This window comes from Parambassis ranga, chromosome 24, assembly GCF_900634625.1.
Source record: "Parambassis ranga chromosome 24, fParRan2.1, whole genome shotgun sequence".
NCBI lineage: Eukaryota > Metazoa > Chordata > Actinopteri > Ambassidae > Parambassis > Parambassis ranga.
The window spans coordinates 5,458,419-5,484,051 of record NC_041043.1 but is presented as its reverse complement, the minus strand read 5'-3'; the positions used below and the strand labels follow the sequence as shown (position 1 = coordinate 5,484,051).

The following is a 25,633-nucleotide window of genomic DNA, read 5'->3' as shown; positions in this document are numbered from 1 at the left end:
GTCTCAGAGGATGATGAGAGCCTAATGGGACTATGTGGCTAGATTTAGAAATTCCTGCAACTTCACACATAAAAACAAACTTCATAAAAACATGCAAAGCAGCTGCAAAGAATGCAGGCTGCTGCTCTGGTATAGAGCTCTTCTCTGTCTTTAATATTCATAAACCGTATATGTTGATGAAGATTCTCAGTCATCCAGGTCTTCTCAGTCATTCAGAATGAAGCAAGGCATCTGGACTTGTAGCATTTTCTTGAATATGATGAGGTTGCCTGGATGAGCAGCGAAACATCTTGAAGAAAAACTTTGCTTCAACCTTCTGAATACAAACTGTATAGAACATTCAACAGTATGATCAAGATCAAGTGTGTTCATCCCTCAAGAAGAGCAACACGTACTTTCAGAATAAAAGCCAAGGAGCATTGTTGGTCTGGCAGCTCTGTATATTGTTGATTTTTTTCTTTCTGCCTGATGAAACATGGGTCATGAACGGTCAAGTGGGGAACATGTCAGCACGCTTCAGTAAGCCCCCAGGCCCAATGAACAGAGCGAATGAATGTCAGTGTCACATATCCTCATGTTTATCGCTCCTGTTATGTGTATGTGTATGTGTGTGTGATTGACAGAAAGACTAACTGGAGTGTGGGTATGCATTGGTATGTAGCTAAATGGGTAATTGGATTACTGTGTCACAAGACTCATGGACTCGCCTCAGGTTAAGAACAGCTGCATAACTACTTCAAAGTACAATTATCTAATCAATACTGCATCATGGGCCAACATCAATCAAGCTGTGCTTCAAGTTCTAATGACTCGGAAATATAAACCATATATTAGTCTAAAAAAGTGTGAAAAGAATGTGCTGAGCGTATATGAACGTTCTTTTTCTCGCCCTCATTATTTTTGAAAACTGCAGAAAATAAAGACTTCTGACTTTTTTACAATAGGTCTCTAAATTAACACATGTTTTATGTGATGTGGAACAACATATGCAAGCAATACACACTGACAGCTGGTACAGTACATCTTCAAGCCGGAACGTTATGCAATGTGTTTTATGTGGCAAAGAAAAAGTGTAAGTCTGCATGAATCAATTAAATCCAAAAGGATTCAATTATTGTAATTAGATTCTGGTGAGGGAACCCAAACTTTTTCACAACAACAAACTAAAAAAAAGTGCTCTCACATCACACCAGGCCATTTAATTAACATCTATATCATTAAAATAGTCACAGAGGCTCTGAACTTAATTAAAGTTTAGGAACCAAAACACATAGAAACAAGGCCAGCAACTTGTTAAAACAAATGACCACGCACATCAATTAGTCACCTTATTAGCTAAGCTAATTTGTTTTTCTTTAGAGCAAAAATAAGTCACTTAATTAATCATTAATTAATTCAGAAAGTTTACACATCAACACTTTTGCTCTTTTTCTGGCCCTGCAATGAGAAGATGTCATGAACCTGAAAGCTTTAGCAGGTCAGCACAACATCAAGAATGAAAGAAATAAACATGTTGACAACCTGGTCCAAACAATGGTTCTGGTCTCTCCTGACAAGTTCCCTTCAAGTGACAACTGTATGGGGGTGAATCTTTTATATTTTAAATTATATTATGACCTAAAACTACTATGCATCATTATGAGCGTGACCACTTTGAGGGGCTCGCAGCACGAGCTTCCTGCTCCCACTCAAGCTCCACGGTGACACTGCACCAACATGGTGATGGTCAGCTTCAGAAACCTAATAGTGACGTCATGGAAACTTCATTCACAGTTTTTTTTACTGTCAATGGCCGTGATACACCAAGCTGATGGCATAACCACAGTTAAGCTTCCTGAATCATCCATCAGTATCACTGACAGCTTAGTGTGTGACAAAGTGACAAATACAAGGTTTCTTACTCTTAACCCTAAAATCTGATCACCACTGTAAATATCATATATAAAAAGAATTGGTTTTTAAGAATGGTGAAATCAATGTTAAATCTAATCAGTGTTTCCAGACAAAGTTCAAACATAGGAAAACTATGTCATGTCAGGATCTCTACATTTGTAGTCACCAAGTTTTTACCACATCAGCCCAGAATACTTCCTCCAGACTCTAGAATTTTTCCTTTGGTGTTGGCCTGCTCTAGGAATGCTACAGTAAGTTAGGGAATTTCATAAACATGTATTTAGAGCCGAGACCATTTCATTTGCTTTGTGAAACTGGCAACCTAGCTAAGTAGAGCTTAGGAAAGCACACATCCCAGAATAGGCTGAAGTGGGAGCGGAAAACCGCACAGGAATGGCTGCTGAGAGAGGAAGGCCAAACGGACAGGAGCCGGGTTGAAGTAAAGGGGCCTTCGCTTTTACTGTGGGACACGAATCACAGCAAAGATGGAAGGTTACAGAGCTGCTGCCATGGAATGTTCTACAAGTATGTGAAACCAGATTACAGGTTCCTCCTCTTGTGAAGACTAAACTTTCTCACATATAACCACATCCTGCTGTGCACCACAGCGAGTATAAAAGGTGTGTGCTGGCTTCAAGTCCCCACTGACTTTGTTTTTAAATCAAACAAACAGATAGAGACAAAAAAAGTGTAGGAGACCTTGGATCAAAAGTCTGAGATCACATGATAGCCTGCGTAGCAGCCAAAAATCTCTGCCTGACCCAGCTGTGTAAGACACACATGTGTCTACTGTTACAGTCCACGCTAAACATTTGTGCCATAACAGACAGAGTATGTGAACAAAGTCTGCAGGACTTACATACACGACACACTTTCCTGTGTGTTTATCTGTGAAATGTGTGCATGTGGTCACCCAACCCTTTGATTTGGAGTGTGGGAGCGGCCCCTCCATTAGCCCTACCCGTCTCCCTAATTACAGAACAGAGTTAAGTTAAGGGTCAGGGTCTCCACCCACTCTGCCCTGCCCCACCATCACCCCTCACAGAATCAACAATGGACAGACATAGTGATATAAATATATATGTTATTATAGGTGCCAAAGACCCAAAAACCTAATAGTCCACAAATACTAATTTGTGGACTCAATGCTCCTCTAAAATTTTGGTTACAGAAACTCAGTAAGAACATACACACAGTGGCATGCACAGATGTGCAGGGTTTGGGAGAGTTTGGGATGACTGTCAGCATGTCATTTGTGGACACCAGTGGTTGCCACCGTGTATACTGTGCGACAGGGACGTGCCGCTAAAGTGATGAGCCAGCAGAGCTGTGTTGACTTTAGCGGCTGTGCAGCTGGATGCCAAGAAAGTCTAAAATAAAAGTCATACTTTGCAAGAAAAGGAAATACTTAATCATCCCCAATGCTTTCTGTAAGGAGGAGCAGGAACAGAAGTGACTCACAGAGAAGTGAGTGTGTCAAACTGAAACTAGTGCTACAGTGCACGGATATGTCATGCTACAAAATAAAAATAAAAAAGCACCAAATGTGTAAAAATTGATTTTCATCTAGTATTTTCTGTTCGTTTACGGCTGATCGGCCATGTTCTTAGTCATGAGTGTGTTTAAACTTTATGCTAAAAATAAAACACTTTACACTTGACAATGTATCGAAACTGGTGAGAGTAGAAGCAGCAGCCAATCAGAGCAAATATAGAAATTAAATTAAAAAGTGAGGTTACTGGAGCATTTAGACTGAGCAGTAAAACATTTCTTCTCATAGACAAGGCCAGATCGCTGCAGTACACTTCAGGATGACACCTTCTTATCTGCATTAATTTGTGCACACAAACTGATGAATCCCGACCATGTGAGACCTCGCTCTACCCCACAGGCTGCTTTCAAGCACCGACAGCATTTGAAAATGAAGAAATGAAGCATGAAGTAGAAAATTGGACAAATCTGATGCCACAAAGTCCAATCACTCATCAGGCAGAGAGGAAATGATGTGATAAGCAATGTTCCTGCTGTAGGATGATATCTGGTGGGGGGGGGGGGATCTTGTCAATAGCAGAAATACCATTAATTACAGGATGTGGTGCTCTCAGGGAAACCACATACATCCTCTGTCAGCTAATTCTAGACAAAGTCACCTCCTGAACCAGAGTGGAGTGCTTGTGCAATTTGTATGCACCTTGTCTCGCCTTGTGGACATGTGGGCATGACACCAGATGTCTTGCCACCCTATTCTTAGAGATAAAGAGCCTGCCAGTAGCCATTTTGACTGACCAGTGAAATGACTCAACTCATAGTTGGTGCACTTGAAAACACATAAAGACACAAACAATAGCTGTATGTTTCCCATGCCGTATGTGCATAGCCTATATATATGATACTCATATAATAACATGGTGAATGACCAACATGTTTTGGATTGAACTGCACATTATCTTGTCAACAACAACACAAGAAAAAGTCAAAAATGTCCAAATTCCATGTAATTTTTGAATATTTCAGGATATAAATAATGCTACAACCATACACAACAACACAACAACAACAACAGCCAGCCCATTCAAAACCAACCACAACTGGGCAGTTACTGGGCCTCTGTCACTTTACACCAGCTCTAAGCTCATAAAAGGCACACCAGATGTGGAAATGTATCATGCCATAAATGACTTGGGCCCCACAGCTACACACAAAAAAACACCACCAGTGACATCTGCGCCATGCACAATTGGAAGCGGAATGAAAAAAAATCATGGTTTTAGAGAGTAAATTTAGCAGATGTCTTGTTGTGAGGCACCATGCCTCTCCCATAAACATGCATTATTATGCCTGGCATGTTGTTATGATTGTAAAATTCGTTTTTTTGACTGCACCTGTATAAATGTTGTGTTAACCACAACACAATTTGGAGTTTGTCACCTAAATTACCTACATATAATAATCTATATCTTAAAAAATGTGGGTTTTTTTAGGCTTTCACCTAAATATTTAAACAACCAGAACATCATTTTAACTGCAAATGGATAAGGTTCTGCTTGGAGATAGAAAAACACCCTGCGTTAATTGTTTGTTTATAATACAGCTCTTGTGGCCTTCAGCCTAAACCAAGCTGGAACAGAAAAAATAAAACATATTTTGAGACATGCAACGGCTTGTTTGTGGCTCTGAAGTCAAAACATCCCCTTTCTGTGGTTAACTGTTATCTCAATGATCAGTGGAAACTAAATTATTTTCATCACTTGAGGCAGAAACAAACAAAAACAAAAATACTGACCATCACCAGGAAATCCAAAAAAAGACAAAGGAACACAGTGTGTCCTTTCATCAAGACAATATCAACTAAAAAACTGGCAACAACCAGCTGTGGATACGTTACAGTAAACACATCCAACACCCTTCTTTTTGGGTTCAGTGGTGATGCTGAGTCACAAATGAGGCATGCTATGGATAAATCTGGAAAAACACAGCGACCTGGGTGCACACTCATGCACAATCATCACACAAAAACACAGTTTTTCAGGCTATTGGTGAACCAAATCCCAACATCTACATTCATCATGTTAGCTGCCTCCATTGCGAGGCCAGTAAAAGCCCGCAAATGACATAAAGGGTCCGTTTCTTTCCACACTAAATGTTTTCATGTGTCTTTGACCTGCAGAATTTCTCCCTGTGTGTTTTATTTACTGCAAAGACACTCTATCCCAACTGCACAAAGCAGCCAGCTATAACTACACACATGTCAGACATAAAACATGAACACTACAGGATTTAAGTTCTTTCTCCTCAGACTTGTTTTTACCTTTTGAACGAACCATGGCAAGCATATTTCCCATGCTAAGCTAATCAGTTGCTGACTAGAGCTGCAAATTTAGTGATATGATCTGTGGCAGTGATCTTCTCATCTAACTGTGAGGACAGAAAGTAAATCAGAAGATGCATTTCTGAACACCTCAAACTATTTCCTCTGCTTAACTTTTTGTTTCTAATATACTGCACTGTAAGTAGAAAAACACACAATACATGCTCAGACAAACATTACATGTAAATCACCTGCTGCCACGTGTCCTGTGGGAGTCTGTGGGGGTGTGTATGAAGTTCCACATGGAAAAGAGGGAAGAGGCAGAATGGGGGCAAAGTAGAGAAGACAAAAAAAGATATGAAGGTGGGATCAGAAAGAGGTTGTGAATTACTACAGTGGGCTGGAATTCCTCAGAGTCCATCATGTGACACGAAAAACAGATTCAGGAAAAGCAGCTGCGATAGACTACAACACACTGAGGAAATGAAAAGGGAAAAAAGTGAGCTGTAAGAGACAAAAGGCGAAGAGTGAGAAACGGGAACAAATTGTTATCCAATCAGTTGGAGGTGGAGGTCTCTGCGGTGGTGGAGGTCAGCAGAAGGAGAAGAATTGCAATATCTGGCGGCAAGAGCTATCTCAATGGTTTTCAATGATTCCACAGATCCATACGGTACTGTATATACTGTCGAGCTGGCACACACAGCTTTTTAAAATTCCATACTTTTGTGTAAGGAGTATAAGTGCACCGTCATGAAAATTAAGAATTAGAAACTAACTGATGACATTAAATGATTAATGGCTGTAATGATTAAATAGTATACTGGCTGTGGGGTGTGATGGAATTTTATTGCTTCCTGACAGGAAGTGATGGCTTAGAGCCTCGACCAGCTGTGAGAAAGATCCTTGTCTCCTAAGAGATGGCAGGAGATACATGCATTCCTCTGTATGCTGTTATAAGCAATGAGATAACTTTAAAGGTAAGGTAGGAGATTTCATTCTGATGCACTTTTTGTTAAATTAGTGTAACTTCTCTTTACAATCTGATAGCGTCCATGTGATTGGGAGGCGTGGCTTCTGGGTAAGCTCAGGGACGTGTGTTTACTTTCGAATTCTGGCTGACTCTCACTGAGTTTTCAATATCTCCTACCCTACCTTTAATGGTAACAATGTGTGTGTGTGTGTACGTGTACATGTCAACCAGTGTGTGTCAAACATTTACACACAAACAGGCCTCTTCAGTCTTATGCCTACAAGTACTGAGAACAGGTTTGTCTGAGCATTCCATGCAGCAATGTGTCTGCAGAACAGATTCAGATGAATATGGCAGATATTATATATATATATATATATATATATATATATATATATATATATATATATATATATATATATATATATATATATATGTAGTTCAGTGCCTAGTTTTGCAGTTGATTGGTGATAAAAATGTGATACAGTATCTGTCTCGCCTCTTTGCATCTATGAATTTAAAGACTGTGACTGTGTGGTTGCTGAATTCATTGGAATTCAGTGCGGCAGGTACTACTTGCAAACACAATGTGTACCTTAGGCAGATAAACATGTTGTTGTAGTTAAAATAGTGATAAAAAATTCTTTCTTTCTTCTTTTATTTGCATTTACATTTGTATTTTCATGCACAAGATTGTGCCCAGTGATTGCTGAACACTTTAGAATTCAGCATACCAGCTGCTATTTTCAAGGATGTATGAGAGATTAAATAGTAGTGATTGCGCCTCTAGACAGATAAACAACAATCTTTAAAGTGAGGAAGCCACTCGGCGAAACGCCGTCAGACAAAATCCATGAGTCCGATTGTGATTAATCAAAGAGGCAATTTTTGAAAACTGCCAAGCGATTACTGAATACTGCCGAAGTCAGCATAGCAGGTACTACTCACAAAGCAAAGGATGTATAAGAGCTCAGACTCTGAGTGTTTGTGCTCTGGCAGCAAATTAGCTATTAGCTAAAAAATGAACAATAACTGGCTAAATAATTTTTTTTAATAGTCAAAAGAGTGATGAAAATGTGGGATAATATTTTCTGGTGAGCAGACCATTTAATCCTGCTTTTTTCATGTTGTTTCATAATGTAAGGTTTTACAACAAACAAATAAAAAGCAGGAGACAAGGTTTTCAAGGTTTTCTGCACTTATTACTTGATTAAAAAACACAGATGAACAAACAGACCTGGTGCATCAAAAGGCCTTAATGGTCGTCTTTACAGCAGCAGCACTCATCAGATTTTGCTCACCAGAAAGCATGGCTGGGATGGTGCTGCTGCTTGGTCCTGCAGAACAAACAGACTGCATAAAGAGAGCCTGTGTGGTGCTAAGTCTCACACCGGAGTGATGGATAGGAGAGAGAGAGAGAGAGAGAGAGAGAGAGGAGAAAAACAAAGATTTGTCCAAGCAAGATGATAAAAGTCAGAGGTAGACCGAGCAGCAACATGCAGTGAAATGATGAAATGGAATGAGATTTATAGACCAAAAAAAAAAGTTGGGTCCTTGTAATAGCTTTTTGGATAGCCTTGTCAAAACTGAGCCCATGTCATAAAATATTTCCAGAGGGGGGGGAAAAAGTGAGAGCTCCACACACAGTGTGTGACTGTAGTCCGATGAAGCATGCTACTTTTCTCATGGGCCCCAACAACAGACCTTTATAGGACGTTAACACTGTTCTGTTTGACACAGCAGCGTGTGGTTTCAGCACAGAGATGATCCATTCCAGGCATAATCAGTGCTGGGCGCGTTAGTTCATCAAAAAGTAACTAGTTATAGTTACTACTGTAGGTACTCCCAAAAAGTAACTGAATTAGTAACTGAGTTACATCATTATAAAAGTAACTAATTATTAGGAAAAGTATCACCTGTGTTTGGGCTGCTATCTGTGTCTATGATGTCTGTGATGTCTGTGATGATGAGAGGTGCTTCATGAGATTTGAATTGCTTGCCCAGTTGGAAGCACCTGTTGTTTCTGGACATAATGTACATGTCACGTGTATGTTCTGGCTTTTTATCTCAACAAGGGAAAAGTAATGTTTGTTGTTCCTCTTCCTTTGAACAGGTCATCACGTTCCCAGAACAGGTTGAAGTTATCTATGAAGATGCGTCTCACAGGTCACACAGAGTCATTTATTCAGTGCGAGCAGGCGACTGAATTTATTTATCCTCTTATCAATGTTTGGGAGCAGCCCGCTGATAAATGATTCCGGTTTGTATCTTTAAAAGTTTAGAGAAATCTTTTTTCAGCAGTTCTGATCTCCCCCTCTTGGTATCAGCTGCACCCACATGCAGAACAATATGTTTGTCTCCTGGGTGGTTTGACATGACCTGGGGGGAAGTCAAGTTATATCAGTGACCGTGGCACTTGGATAGCTGCATGTGAGGATTCTTTCATTCTTTCACGTCACTGATAGCGCCGTCTCCGAGCAGCAAGATATCTCTGTCCTTCACTTTTCCATAGATTCTTTGTGTCTTTGTGTGAAGTTTCTTCTTCATTTCATATCTCTCTCTCTCTCTGCAAATGTTTTATTCTTTATTTCTTATTGACAGCTGTGTATACTGGCTTCTTTACAGCCAACTCAGACAATGGTTGATATTTGTTTCTGAGCTGTATGCCTGGTGATGCAACATATACCTCACTGATATCAGCATTCATTTTTCTCATTCTGTGCGTTTTTGGCTTGACAACAAGTGTGTACTCTCTTGCTCTTTGCAGCTTGCCATAAGCTTGGTTAGGCAATTTGAAGGCGAGGGGCTGGATAGTGTAACATCAGGACCTAGCCGAGAACCAGTACATGGAAAGTTGAACTGTATAGTCTTTAGGGGGGAAAAAGAAATGTGAAGTAGGGCTGGCAGGAGCAGGAGCAAGCAGAGAAGCATCTGCACTCTTTAGAAGCAAGGTCAAGGACCTTCAGGGACAATAACCCATAAAGGGAAATTACACAGAATGAGTGTGGGCATCAGTGTTTATGACGCATGTATGAAACACTCCATCTAAGCAAATTAGAAAAAGTTGTATAATTACCACTATGTGTCTGCAGTATAAAAGTTTGGCCTAAGGCTGACTAAGATATATAGTAGGCAAATGCCAGTTCGTTTTCCATAATAGCTCAACAGTTAGTCACTTATTTTAATGAGGTAATTGCATTCCTTTAATTCAGCTAATACATCATCATTATAATCATATTTTGGCAATGTTTTTTTTTTTACCTAATTACAACTTTGGAAGAATTAAACTCTTCCAAACCATGACTCTCTGACTGTTTTCCATACACTGCAGTGCTGCACAAATGCTGCCAAAGGCCTCATGCTGTTTACTGTCTGCAATCTTGAGATTTAGTTCTCTCAGAAAAGCATGTATCTGTATGCATAAAACACTTACAGGACGTGATGAGCCTCTGTGTGCGCGTCTATATGTGTAGTCAGAGTCCGCGAAACCCCAAACCGCTCACTAATTACACAGTGGATGGTGGCAGAGCCCTGACCTCCATGCCTGCATCATCTGTTACATAAATACTTGTTTGACGGAAAATTCTGTCAGGACCCATCTTGGTCTGCAGCACTGGTCAGTGCCAGGTTAAACCACTGCTGGATCATGAGGCGGCCACTCCCTTGTTTGGGCTCAGTTCTTCCAGGATATGTGTGTATCCTGTGTGTGTGTGTGTGTGTGTAACGTATGAACAAAACCAGAGCATGGTGTGTGTGTGTGTAGTTTGATTGTATGTACAGTGTGTAAGGGTGCAAGGACATTTTACAGTGCCCTGTACCAGAAGCCACAGGATGTGCGTCTGCAGCAGACCACCTTGTACCCCATGACATCATTGTAATTCCTCCTGAAACCCCATACACATACACTCACACACACAGACACACACACACTTCACTATTTTTCCCCTGTTCTCACAGGTGCCAAATAGAGTGCATGTGTTGAGCACATGTTGGTGACGTTGATCTGACCCAGTGAAGAGGAGAACTTTAACAAACTTGTTGAATACCACTTGAGGTATCACATGTCATGCTTGCATAATCAAAAACATGTTCACTGTCTACACCGTAAAGCATTATGACTAAAGCAATTTTTCTTCATATGGCGATATAAAAGATTATTCTACAAAGTGAAATGGAGCGAGATTGTTTGAAAGATTTGGTGATAATGCAGTGACGGGCGTCTGGCGCTTGTTGGGACCACACTGGCCAGAAAGAGAGCAAAGAGCAACAACTGAGCAATAAACAACAGATGGCAGCCGACACTTCCAGGAACAGCAGAGCAGTATTTATAGATCAAGCATTTAAAACGGGCTGCTGAAACAATCAGAGAATGTTAGAACGAATCCATCTTCATCATGAACGTTAACATCGGCAAACAACAATCAAACCCAAACCTGTAAAAACGTTCAAGATGAATGGAGCAGCATGTAGTTCAAGAGCTTGTGAATGTAGTTCAGGCCCAAGCAGGACTCTCCAGAGCCACCACATGCCGGTAAATAGTAAATAGCTTGCACTTAAATGATGCTTTTCTAACCTTAGTGCTTCCCAAATGTTTCTCATTTACCCACACACACATTCACACACCAGTGGATGTCTCCTGTAGCTTGTATGGCTGCAGACAGATCACTCCAAGTTGAGAAAACACATGCAAGAAGACAAAACACAAGCAGAGAATGAAGAAAACACATGTAGCCCCAAATAAAGCAACACCAAAGGACCACCAAATACAGAAACACAGGAACTTCAAAAGTCTCCTATGATTAAACAACAAACATGTGAGACCAGAACTGACACTTGTTTTTAGCAGAAACAAAAAGTTTGATCTTCTCTGACATTAATGTAGCTTTCAGTGGCTTCAAGTAAAATATAAAGTCAAAGTATATTAGAAAGCTACTGTGGCTACTGCCTCCTACTAATTGTAAAGTAACAACACTAATATCATAGCTGATTTAAACATTAGGCCCTTAAGCAGCCATAACACATTACATCTAAATAGCTACATGATAAAGAGGCTGTTCATTGAGCCAATAAAAGCACTGATGAGTTATTTTTCCTGAGACATTTCGGTCATTTCTCTTTTTTATTTATACACTTCTACATGTTTAAAGCAGAAGTACTGAAGAAACAAACACCTACTATGAATCATTAGGAACCCAAGTTTTTTTATAAAGTGGGCTTCCTCATGTTAACAGCTGAATGCCAAGTGTATTCTTTCTCTGTTTCTGTCATCAGGAGCCGTTGGAAGGCAGCTGGAAGGTGCTAAATCTGCCCCTCTTGCTGTTTTAAGGCAGGGTTACATAGTATATTACATCTTGGTTAGAAGCAGCTCACTGAAACCCTGTACTGTATTCACCCTCCCAACAGGCTCCCTGCTGAGTCTGACACATCTCTCTCACTCTCTTTCACACACACACACTGCTACTGTACACATGCATGCAGAGGGCAGAGGCAAACAAATACAGCATCCACACGCCAACTCTGTTGATTCATGCGTCGCAGCGTTAAGGTGAGGGAAACTCGCTCACCCTCGGCTGGCCTCACAGACACAGCTTCAGACTCACACAGTGAGCCGCAGTGAGAAATAACTAGCTTTCATTCATAAACACCATCTGACGGGCAGCTCATTGTCATTTCAGGGCAGCTATGACAATTAGCTCTTAATTGTGGTCAGGCTGTCTGCATTCATTCATAAATTCACGTAGTCTGCCTGTTTCTGCACCCGAAAGTGTGAAGACAGTGATAAATGCAGAGTAGATATAGACTGGTTTAGTTATGGCTGATTGTCTTTTTTTAACCTCAGCACTCATCAGAGATGTCAGCACTAAACCACACTGCTCATGTGTTTGTCTAACTGTTGTGGTCAGTCACAATTGTTCTGTCCAAATGCTGCACACGCAGACTCAGACGGTCTGCCACTGACCTATAATCAATGTGTCAGATGTGAGATTTTGTGTGGGCATATGCTTCTAGCTGTGCCTATAAATATACAAGCAAAAAAACTGTCCTACTCATTAAGACTCTAGTCTAGGGAGGCGACATTGTCAGAGGGATTAAAGAAAAGGGAGATAAAGACGAAGGGAGAAGCAAAGTAAAGGACATCTGGCTGATGAGCAAACAGACCGGAGCAGGACGCTCCTACACGTCCATCCAAAAGCATTTAATATTCCACAGCACAGACGTCAACTGGAACACAGCAACTCTTCGAAAGCCTGGACTGAGTGGTGCAGCTTTCCATCTAGAGCCAGGAAAGTTATGATAAGCCACATGGGCCTACTTTCTGTTGGTCATTCAACCCCTTTATTTAGACCAACCCACAGGGATGCTTTACTCTTATAAATAGAAGGCAGCAGATTGTACACTATAATAATTCAATGTGCCTCTGCATTAATGGGTTGAAGAACTATTAAGATCATCTATAAAAGTAACTGCACAAATGTTAAAATGCCACTTATTTTCTTGGAAACACATCTGAGAACATGGAGTGACTTTTACATGTCAGTACACATGTAACATTAGGTAGAGCCAAACTGGTTTACAATGCAGAGGGGCTGCATGATGGTGAGAACGGACTGATTTGAAGGTTTGGCTGAAGAATCAGCAACTGAGAAAAAGTTATGATGCAAACATAAAGTTCATAGTGATGAACACAGTGCAGTCATCAAACAACTCTCTAACAGCCGAGTGCGTCTGAGCATACTGAGCACAAAAACACGGGCTTAAACATTCAAAGAAAAGCTTACTGTGGTCGTAAAAGCAGCCACTTTGAAGAAACAGACATTTCAGTTTGTTACCACGTAGCCCAAAAAAAAAATCAGAATTGACCATATCAACCAATGAGTTCAAAACAAATTGAATAATATAGTATGATGATTTATATTTCCATGCTTTCAACACAACAGTATGGGAGGATCTATATGTCTGTGGCCATGCTGGCAGTATCATAGCTGTAAGCTGGAACCAAGCTGTCATGCCTATAACTATGCAGCCTTTTAAGTCTGTCTATATATATATATATATATATATATATATATATATATATATATATATATATATAAATATAAAATCCCACCTGTATATTCTATACATTGTGCTGTATATGAATATATTAACATCGATATCTATGGGGAACAACCCTGTATATTTACAATGCTGACACAAGTATAGTATTATTTTGTTCTCCTTATATGTTACAAGACTTGAGTTTTAGTTGATGAGTTGACTAAATTAAGTTCTGTTGTGTTTTAGGGAGCATCCACAGTGCAACAACCTGTGGTCGCTGTAGTTCACTGGCACGCTTTCACTGTTGCATTCTTTTGTTTTACTACACTAACAAGACACACCATACATGCATTTATCGTTCCAACATGGTAAACCAAAAAATAAATAAAATATACTTGTTCCTGTTTTTTTTCAGTGTGTTTTACCTCTCACTAAAGCGCACTGACTGGGCTGCTGTCTGTGAGCTCTGGTTAAAGCCTGGCCTTGAAGATCGAGCATCTCTTTAATTTAGCAATGTGGGCTAGGCTACGCTAGCTGTGTGGTGGTCAGCGGTTCGAGGCAGCCCTTCAGAAACACCTCATTAGAACAGAGCAGCTAATTATAGACAACGCTGAGCGACACACTGGATGCACAACAACCTGAAATGTACAAGAAAGAGACTGAAGATTTGTACGTCATGTTCGTAGTGTAGGAGAGAGGCTCAAAGAAACATGCATAAGTGAAATGGATAATGATGGCTTCTAAATTTATGTTCAGCTACTTTTTTTCATCTCTGGAGTGCAGAGACATTTTAAAAGAACAAAGAAAATTTAAAATGAAGAGCTGTTTGCTCACAATCCTCAAAGCCTCTCAATGCAGCGTTACAACTACTTTAATCTCTTCTGTTGCTGCATTGTGAGTCATTTGATATCTCTGACTAGTGTATGTATTCTTTTTTCCAGTAGCTTGCCAATAGTGAGTTTCATCACCAGGCATAAACATTTACTACTTGTTTTCGATCTCAGACAGATAACAGCAGTTCTGTCAAGTGTGTCTCACTTGCATCATAAATTATGAAGCATTGGAAGTGAATATGCATACTTTTCATACCAAAAGCACTTGTTTACAGTCTGCAAACTTGCACAGGGTCAAAGATAAAACATGCACAAACAGCAACACATGCAGACACACACAAATGAGTGGGGGATGATACAGGACGACTCAAAAAAGGCAGTTTTGAAATCCTGTGGTTGAGTGTGTAATGGAACTGCATGTAGTGATTAGAGACACAAATGTTCCAGTTGGCAGTGCTGCACAGCCAGTGCATCCAGTGGCGCGCGCACGCGTGTGTGCGTGTGTGTGTGTGTCACTGCAGCACACAGGACAACACAGGCTGCATCTGTTCACTCAGATTTTGCTGTCCAGGAAAGAATTTACATGGAAGGTTTTGCATGTACTTCCAGGAGAAGATGGAAAAGGAGAGGAGAGGATGGAAAAAAGTGAGGCAGGATAGAAAGTGGAAGAGAGTGTGGCATTTCTTACGGTAAAAATGTGAGGTAAAAAATTAGAACAGAGTGATGGATGGATTTATAGGACAGCCTGGTCCAGCTGGCACACATCTAGCCCGGTCCAAAGCAGACTGGTGGGGCAGAAAGGTGCAGGCAGGCTTTTCTGGTCAGGTCAGTTGAAACCCTACACAACCAGGATCTGGGCCAGTGGTCCAGGCCAGACATTGATGGCTTTTCAAGGAACACAACAACACAATGTGTGTAAGAAAGAGCACTAAAATATAGAAGTGCCCATTTAACCTCAAGCAGGGGTCTATTCAAAGGTCCTAACGTGACCTTTGACCTGTTGTTAAAGCCTGAAGAGATACCAGTTTATTGAGCATTCCTGAGGCTCTCTGGCTGGTAACAAAGTAAATAGTGAAAATTTCAGCCTATCACTCTCTCTTTCAAACACACAACAGGCAAACACAGCCCATCGCTCTGCAAGCGTGTAATTAACACCGCTAACCACGCCTGCTGCCTCCTCTGCAGAACCAATCCCCTGCTGAGAATGAGGACTCAACCTCAGTCTTGACCGGACAGGAAAAAAGAAGCACTTCTTGGAAGCTAGGCGTTTGTGTGTTTTTGGATAAAGACTTTGTTAACTTTGGACTAAGTTGCTTTTACTCAAGATGTCTCTTTGCAAACATCTGGAAAATGTGTTTTTCTTTCTCCAGAACATTTGTAGAGCTGCACCACTTCACTACAGTATGCATCAGCTGTGTGCTTAGTGCTTGAAGGACCCGTATTTGAAGGGTAAACATGGCAGAGGAGATCTAGATATTGAGGAGTTCTAAAGTGTGACAGGTGATGGGAGGATGTGGATTTTAGCACTAACTCTCACTTTTTTGTTGGCATCAGCCACATTTCTCAATCCTGAGCCAGGCGTTGAAAGAAAAGTGTGTGAGCATTAAAAAGAGGAAAGACAGTCAGAAGGACAAAAGGAGATTTCTGAGAAGGCAAGGACATTCTGAGACCGAGGTGCGAGGTTTGGCCGAGGTGCGGTTTACTCTGCAACAGAGACAACCACATTCCATCTGTTTCAAAGAGACCTCACTCCCTCAGTTTAAGCTTGGAAATATCTTCATTCTCTTAGGACTGTAACCGTACACTCTGCTGCTGTTATTCTACCTGTTGCAGCAAGAAGATGAGTCGCTGCTGATAATAGCATTAACAGGTCACATATTTGTGATGTGGAATAAAAAGAGTTCAAATTGGAGCTAAAGGTATTGGTATCACATTGAGTTCACATCACGGAACACTGGCACACACATCCAACAGTGTCAGTGTTCCAGCCATATCTGGTGTCAGCATAATAATAACAACTTGAATTCAGAGCTTGATGTGATCATGTTTAAATCTTTTGTTCCTGATACACAGCTCTGACTTCCTGACTTACAAGCAGGAACACAGATATGTTGTGTAAGACTTTGATTGGATTGGGAGCGAATTATCTCCTTCTGGGCTTCTTCTTTATTTTCTTTGGCGTTCCAGTATTTGGAGTGTCTCTGTAAAATCTATCCTTCACTAAACAAAAATAAATGCATACTTTCTAGCTTGAGTGGAGACTGTTTCTTGTTAAGTATATAAAGTTAAAGGAGAACACAGAGAACATCTCTTTTAGACTAAACACAGGAAGCTGTTGCAGTGCAGTGAAATTAAAATGGAAAGTATAGAGTCAGCAGTTAAATTATATCAATAAAACAACTCAGTCTTTTTATATAATGTGTGTGTGTAAGGCATACCAGAGGCATCAAAGAAATGTAAATGCACATTTCAGGGTTTTTGGACTGAACAGGTCTGTCGCAGAGCAGATTGAAAAAAACACCACAATGATGAAAGCTGGAGGCTGAAGAAAATGATCGACTGTGTTTTGGTATCACTTTACTAAAAACAACGTCTGATGTGTGATGTAAAATCCACACCTGCCATTACCCTCAGGTCAGAGTCACAGCTATGAAGCTATAAAAACACCATTTAACAGCAGGTGACTTTTTCTTTACTTGGAAACAAGCAAAAGTTAGCATTGGACACAACAAAACAAAAGTTAGGTCCAGTGAGTGGAACCATAAAACATGATTCTTTCTTCTTCACATGGAAGCTGTGTTCTATCTGAGGAGCTGCATCCCCCATAATGTGGGGTCTAAGGAGTCCAAGGCCCGCCTCCGTCGAAGGACGCATTTGTGTGACAAGGTTGACCCGTTTCAAAGGCTCCTTCAAATGCAGCTGACAAATGTGTCCTTCCTTTTTTCAGGTGGACCCATCACAGTCCACACATGTCCTCAGGATTCACTGTGTGCCAGCAACAGCAAAAAAAATAACATTTTGTGGCCTGAAGAGTAAACTTTTGTAGATATCAACTCCAGGTTGCTAGGATACAGCAGGTGCAATCATAGACCAGAATATGTCCCTTTTCATATCCCACATAGTGACGTTGGGAGGCTAAGCTTCATAGGCTTAGCCTCCCAACTTCACCCCTTTTGACTGTTAGAGCAGTGTGTGTAGTCTGCTGTATTCTATTGTATAAAGGGTTATAAAATATAATAAAGGGTTGTGTCAGGGATGAATCGCACATCCTTCCAACATGTACGCAGTGATGCAAAACTGTGCTTTTTGAAGGATGCAGTCCGTCAGATGGGACACATAATTCTACACATACTGCTTGCATTTGTTTTACAAAAAAGTCGATGTTGACTTTTACAAACAGTCTGTTTCTAGAAAACTGACTTCTCATACAACTCGGATGAACCCAAAAAAGGGGCTGCATAAAACGGCATAAAAGTCCAATGTCCCCAAAAGAGAGCAAAGTGGTTTTAACAGCATGGGCTGGGCATCACCGCCCTATCTGCCCTGCTGTATATTTAAGGCTGCTATTTTAAACCACTATATACTTTTTCATTGCCATGAAATGAGGGGAGCAGACAGAGCTGTGGTAAACTCAGAATAAAGATAGGCAGAGTTGCCTGAACAAGGTATTTCACTGACCACCAGGCAACATGTTTCTGTTTAACAAGTCCCATAACGGCCTGCATGTTCGCCACCCTGGACTCATTCAGAAAAAAAGTTGTTTGATAAAATTGGAAAATAATTGCCTGACCACACAAACCTGCTGTTTGATGACAAGTGTATATGCAGCCAGCTGAATGGAAACAAGCGCTCAACATGTTAAGTGCTCTGTGGCAGTAAATTGAGGAATGTAACACTTGCCAAAGAAAACAAAGAAACTTCCCAAATAGGCTAGCAACAACAGCCCGCAGAGATATGAGGAAGGGCACAGCTGATCCAAAAAAGCTGGTGTCGCAGGGTGCAATTATTGTGTTTCTAATTCTGTCATGAAAGGACCTGGATTCAGATTAAAGGGCTTGTCTTTCTAACTGAACAGTGAAGAGCTGATTAAAGTGGAGCTTTCTGTTTTACATGTTTTAACCCAACACCTCTCACAGGACCAATGTTCTTGTAATTATTGAAGTTAAATTATGGGATGAACTGTATGCGTTAACCCCCCCTCCCCTCACATACTACCACAGGCTCTAATATAAAAGTCACCACAACCATCATCAATGTCTCGGCAACCTTAAAACAACACCCAGTTTGGGTTTGTATTTTGTATTTGTAACTACAAACAACACAAAAGACTTAAAGCCTATTTCTATTTGGGCTGTAGGGTTACTAGAATGACTCATAAAAGTTTTAAAACTAACTTATTTGTGTCTTTGCATACATTCCCCACATACAACAAACGGTTATGTTTACGCTAACAGAACAAAGACATATATCTTCCAATCATGGAACTAATACAGCCACAAAAGTCCACATTAGAAGGTAGGGTGGGGTTACAGGCAGTATGGTGGACTTTCATGCAGGAGTCTGAGATCCGAGTCCCCCTGACATCATGAGCTGCTTTGTTTTCAATTGCCATTAAGTTTCATTTACACTTGTGGTTGGAGATTTAAAACTACTGTCCAAGTTTAGGCATTTAAAAAAACAGAAAAAGGGGTTAGGTGAAGAACAGGATTTGTCTTACAACGCCCAAATTCATAATGTAATTCAAAACCTATCCAACAGCCACCATGTTTGGTTACCATTGAGACAAATCTCCCCCACCTTGAAGATATAGAGATGCAGCCAAATAAATAAGCACACCTCATGTCACGTTTTCTGGGTGAGAATATATTAAAACTAGGGCATGTCACGCTGTTAACGAAGTGTTTGCTAATGTACGGTACATCATCTCTGCTCAAGTTCTTACAGCCGAGGACATCTAAGTCTGGTCCTGCTTTTGCCACAGTTTATGTCATTTGCACTCATTTGTAAAAAGTACAATGATTCAGTAGCACACAGTAGCCCGCAAGCCCAAACCCAAACCATCGCCTGCAGATTTCTGCAGTTATAACCATCATTGCTCAGCAAGCCTTGAACAGCAGTTGCAGTTAAGCAGCGTTGGAGCAGTGGTAATTTTCTTTCCATCTGCTCTCTTTTCATGTGGTGAAAACAAATGCACTAATGAAAGATAATTAGCCTATGTTGTTTTTAGTGTTTGTCCGTCTCTCTGGAGAGGGCAATAGCTGCCTCTCAGGCATGTTGATGCTAATTGCAGATGCTAATTGCTTCTATTATGTAATGACAGGGTCAGAAAAAGCTATTTTTCATATTATTTCATATTGTACAAAAAAGAGAAACGTAAAAATAAGATAAACCAAGTACAAGAAAACAATAATAATATGTTGAACTCTTCCAACTAAAACCAAATCACTGTGAGTCTTTCCATTAAATGCAACTATTATCCCTTTATTGACCCTTAAACCCAATTAGAAGCTGGCATCAGTGTTAGAAAGCTAAACAAACAGAGCACGGCTCACCTCTCCTCAGCGGGGAGGGCTGCTTGTTTTACCAACCCTGAGGAAATTACAAGCTATCTGATTGTTTTGGCATTTAGGCTGGATGTGACGCCAGTGAAGAGTTGTTTTGGAGTTTGTTAAGAGGTAATGCTTTTCCTCAACACTGTAAGCAAAGGGAGTACAGAGGAAGTAGGCCAAGTTGTCCTGCTGTCACCTCTTAATGAGGCTTGTCAGCTGGAGGTGTTGGGTAGATGTAAAATATTATTCTAACTTCACCCCCAAAAGAGATTATCTTAGACCTGGCAGCCTTTCAGCATTAAGAATACATGTGTAATTTCAAACCCTGCTCAAGTAAATAACAAAAAATGCAATGGAGTAAAGTAAAATACACTTAGGCTCAGACTGGCGCACGCCTGTCAGCCCTGTTTTAAATGCTCGCTGACAGCACGGCCTCCGTCGGTCTGATGACCATTCTGTTTGACACAAACTGCCTTCAAGCACAGCTCTCTCACTTTAGACGGCCACTAAATCTGTCATCTAAAGAAAGAAAATGATAAATTAAGAAAAGGCCTTGTTTTTAATATCCTTCAACAGGAAATGGGCGTACCAGTGTGAATGAAGTGGCGAGTTCATTCCAAAAATCACACCTACGTGGCCGGCTTATTAAAAAAAAAAATGTGTGTATAACAGTTTCCTCACAGCAGTATGTGTATCTGTGTGTGCATATGTAGATGATAATAAGCACAATGGGCCTCATACAGCATGTAAAAATGTAGGATACGAACAAAAACAAGAGAAAATTCGTTCTTATGTGGTTTGTTGCCCGATGTGTTTTAACAAATCAGGACATTTTACCTCAAGATTCACATACTGATTAAAGCTACAGTGTGTAACTCTTGTCTCCCCCTTCTGGCACAAAGACCAGTTATTAAAACAACACATTATACTATAGCTTATTTTAATGTTTGCTGTGGCACAGGCAACACCTGCGTTTCATATCTGACAAACATCAAAGTAACATTTTTTTATTATTTCTCACATGCTATGTAATAATAACACATTTTCCCTCATAAATTCCCCTTAATTATGCACATTTTCTTTATGGTATTAGCACAACAGATGGAGATATTCTACATTTTGCATGCATCATTTGCCACATTTTCCAATTGTTCATGCTATATTAACACTGTTTTTTCTGAAGCTAATCAAAGAAAGCCTGCCAGCGCAGCATGCTAATTTGTGATAATAGTCCCATTAAGGGGTTCTGCAGTGTTGAAGGGTTTAAGGACAAATATGTCAGTATTTATTTAATCAACAATTAACAAAGTATAATTGTCGATGTGATGTTCATATGAAGTCAGTCACGTCAGAAGGTCGCCATCGTGCTGATGGTTTGGTGGTTCTCCCTTTTCCCATCTTGATTTATTCTTTATATAATGTTTATTTCAAGCACTACTTCTACAAAATGCAAGCCAAACTAAACTTTATTGGAATTCACTTAAAACGTTTGCTCTCACCCACTTCCTGGCCAGAAATGGCATAAATACGACACAAACTGATGGCAGGAGAGAGATCCTAAAGCTTCTTCTGTGTCCACACACATACCTGTCTAATCCCTAATACCGCCCTGCAGTCTGCAGCTCCAACACTTTTACTGGCCAGGTTCTGAAAAAAAGGTTAGATTTACGTGGGTGAGCGCTTTAAGGTTACAGAGTTCTTTTGAGAAGTGGAGGAATGGTCAGTGAAATAGGGACACTCGCACCGAGCACTGAGGACAACACAACACACAAACCATCATCCAGTGTGAGCCAGAGATAACATTTCTAGAGCCTTCTTCTCTGGCGGAAGAAGGATGGCGTGCAGTATCACAGAGGAACAATACTCATTTTCCACATCATCACATCATCATCATGCTGAGAAATGTATGTCTGTTTTGCGTGTGTGGAGAGAGAGAGAGAAAGAGAGAAAAAGAGCCAATCACTGCTTTCATGGCTTTTGACTCCACCACAGTCCACTCTTTGCCAAATCCTTTCATATTTCTCTTAAATGTTTCTGCTTTAGCCAGGAATGGAGACAGTTTCCTCAATAAAAAAATGTCTAAACTGGCCTCTAATCATAGCTAATCCATCATTCACACAGTTTCACCTTCAACCTGGAGTTTCCCTAACTTGTCAGTGTGGCCCTCAGAGGTGGAGTGAGCTGCTCACCTTTCTAAAAAAAACTTGAATTTATTCACGTTTAGGTCAGACGCCCTCCAGCTCGGCCAAGTTAAACGTCTGAGGGGGAGATCGCTGCTGTACAGTCAGGTGGGATTTTGCACTCACACACACACATGCGCACACACAGAGACATCACTCAAGAAGAAACTTTTCTTGGCACACAATCTGGAACTGTATGTATGAGTGTAGGAGAGAAAGTGCTGGACCGGGTCAGGGACTGGGAGCAGCAGGCTGTAAATCCAGGTCTAAAGGTCTGCATGGCAGTTTAGTTACTGCAGCTACATGCTGAGTGACACCCTAAAACACCAACAGAGCCAAACAAAACATGGTCTGTTCCCTCTACGCTGCATGTGACACACACACACACACACACCTAACACACAATCAGTCTGAATCAACTGCATACACACCCACGGTCAATTACTGTACCCTCACCTTGATCTTGGCTCAAGTGCTAATGATATAAAGCATACCTTCCACATGTAGTGCACACATGGGCATTTTAAAAAGGCTACTCAAATGTAATATCATCTTATCGTTTCATATTTCCAGATGGTTTGTTGGGAGTTTACATCCAGAAAAGGTAAGACAGATGGAAAGAGAGTCAAACTATCTGACACTCGATGGGAGGAAGAAACTAGAGAGCACACAGCTGTTTGTCAAAATAATGTCTCTACTTCTTCCTAAGCACCTTAACAGGCCAATGTGTCACTCAATGTTCTACAAAAAGGGAAGACAACAAGCAGAGACCACAACATCTCACTCAGCAGATTTGTCTCAGGGATCAAAAAACAATCCCATCACCAAAGTTTCAGTCAGGAACAAAGCCTCCGCTCCTCGACTCCATCATAATAAGTGGAGACAATTACTCATCCAGATCCCAGTGGAGGTGCTACAGCGTTACATAAGAAACCCTCCCTCCTTAAAGAGCACAGAGCAGTTAGTGTTTGACAGCGCTCAGGTCCTCAGGGTCTCTGCACAGAGCTGCAGAGAAGATCACACCAGGCACTCATAGATCTTCTAACAGAGGGATTCCTTTCACGCTCGGTCCACATGTGGTCGGTGGGTTACCACAGTGTAATTAATGTATTTGTCTCTGAGAATGATGCTCAGTTTAGGTGTGTGTGTGAGCCGGCAGTGGCTGCTGTGTTTTCTAAATCCTAATTTAGGCTGTAAACCTTCATCAGAGAGAGTCTTGCCTCAGTGTATAGAGTCTGCACATCCTGGCTATCAAGACACATTAAGTATTAATGCTCTCCATGACGCCCAAAAACAACATTTAAAAAACTCGGTGCAGTAAATCTCTAATCTAACTCTTAAAAACACTGTGGAGCTATAGTGTGCAAACATGTGTGCACATGGATGCATGCATATGTGTTTGTGTATATGTGTCTACAGGAAACCAATCTGACCCACGGGATTAGTGGCTGACTTGGTGAGTGACTCTCATTCTGTTCCAGATGTTTATCACGTCATAAAGGCTTTAAGCCCTCTGTGAGAAATAGGTAGGAACACAGCCTCCTTTCAACACACACACACACTGTCCAGCTGCACCCCAGGCTGTAGCCCCGTGTCATACATGTTGACAGGAAGTGGTTGTGTAAAGCTACAAGATCAGACACACAAACTAACTTTCTGACACTTGATCTTATCCCAAAGAGTCACACTCACATCAGTCTAAATGTTCCCTTTGGAGAAAAAGGATCGTTTAACGTATGATGCTCATCTTTCCTCCGGTGCCAGCGGCGCGTAATGAGCGCTGCGTGGCCGGAGCGCACCAGCTGGCTGTGCGAGAAGAGCTGTCAATCACCATCCACATACAGTACCAGCCCTAAGAGTTGCTACGCTCTTGTTACTATAATAAGTCTCCATCATGCCCCGACAAGTCATAACCGATATTCCGCCGGTGCACATGGGACTGCATTCCTCTGCTTTTGGTCAGAAAGTGAATTTTGGAAAACTTTCTACATGTCAGATATGAAGGATTTCTGTGAGGACACAAAGATGATCCATCTCTGGTTTTATATGGAGACGCTTCTCTATGGTTTTAGAGTTTCTTTAAACATCCCAGTGCAGCTTTTCATTAAAGGGATCTCTTAAATGACGAGCTAAAGCCAACAGAGCAGAGTGAAAAGTTCTTACCGAGATACTGCCTGATGTCCAGCAGGATTTTAGGAGGTCCTCCGTTCAGCTGGTAAAAGAGGGAGCCGAAGCAGAAGAGGAACAGCGTAGCCATGCAGAAACCATAACCCCGCAGAGAGAAGCGTAGCGACACGGCAGAGAGTGAGCTGTACTTTCTGTTATTTCGCTCTCTGATGTGGTTGGGAGTCTGGTTGTTGTTGTTGCTGTGAAGGGGACTGCTGCTGAAATTCTTCATCATCTACTCCTCACAAAGCGCCGTGGAAAGTCACCCATCCGCCTGTGGAAAGTGAAACTTGTCGCTTTGAGATCATTTAAAGTGGACAGCCAGTTAATCGGGGAAACGCGCAGACACTCGGATCTCCTCCACAGCCGGGGAGCCACGGGGTCGGGTTTTTTCCCTCCTTGCGCGCGGCGTCTCGCTTCAGCTTCGGTGCTTACGCGTTGGAGCTCGTTGGAAGACTGCTCCTTCCTTCCGTCCTTCCAGCAGAGTTAAGGGTCCATCCTTTAGCTGCGAGTCCTTTGGGTGTCAGATTACTGAACGTGGAAAGAAAGAGAAACTTCCACCTCACACAGAAGGGCAGTGCGTAAAACAGCGCCATCTAGTGTGCAGGGAGAGTGGCCGGTCAGCTTTACTAAACGAATGTGTCAGGAAAGCAGGTCTGTGGAGCTCTGACAGCTGTATATTTAAAATCATTATGACCATTAGAAGAATAATAAGGGACAAAGATGTGCAGTGTGTTTATAGAAATCTGAGGAGAAGTCTCTTCACATCCCCCCAGGCCAGTTATAACAGCCTTACACTCAGCCATATATCTTTCTACAGCAAGACTAGAACCCACCATTAGACCACACCTGCAATTAGGAGGTCATTCTAAACAGTAACTGACTCACCAAGCTTTCACTGCTGACACGAGCCAAGGGAGGAACAACAGCGAAGGGTAGCATTTAAAAAGCAAAGAGGAGCATGGTGACATGGTGAGTTTATGAACCAGCCGGCCAGCAAAACCTGTGGAGGTTTATTACATCGTACTTGCAGTAAATCAGAAAAATACTGAGGGAAGTCAGGCTCCACACACACCAGGAGAAAGTACTGTGAGTGTGTGATGCTCTTGTTATTGCCTCAGGACAGCATGCCGTGTCTCTGCACCTGTCCTGGGGCTGAAGCTGCAGTACAACAAGCCCACCTGTGGGTCCCCATA

The 25,633-nt window shown here is 41.3% G+C and overlaps 1 protein-coding gene across 2 annotated transcripts in view; it reads right to left on the bottom strand.

Annotated features, from left to right (window-relative positions):
• Positions 1–24,949, bottom strand: part of usta (uronyl 2-sulfotransferase a) — a 49,135-nt gene extending 24,186 nt beyond the window's left edge. For both annotated transcript variants that reach the window (XR_003669597.1, XM_028397160.1), the window contains exon 1: positions 24,435–24,949. Coding sequence is in view for 1 of the 2 variants with exons in the window: in XM_028397160.1 (XP_028252961.1) it covers positions 24,435–24,672 (238 nt within the window). In the remaining variant the exon portion in view is untranslated. The remainder of the gene's footprint in view (positions 1–24,434) is intronic.
• Positions 24,950–25,633: the final 684 nt, after the last annotated feature.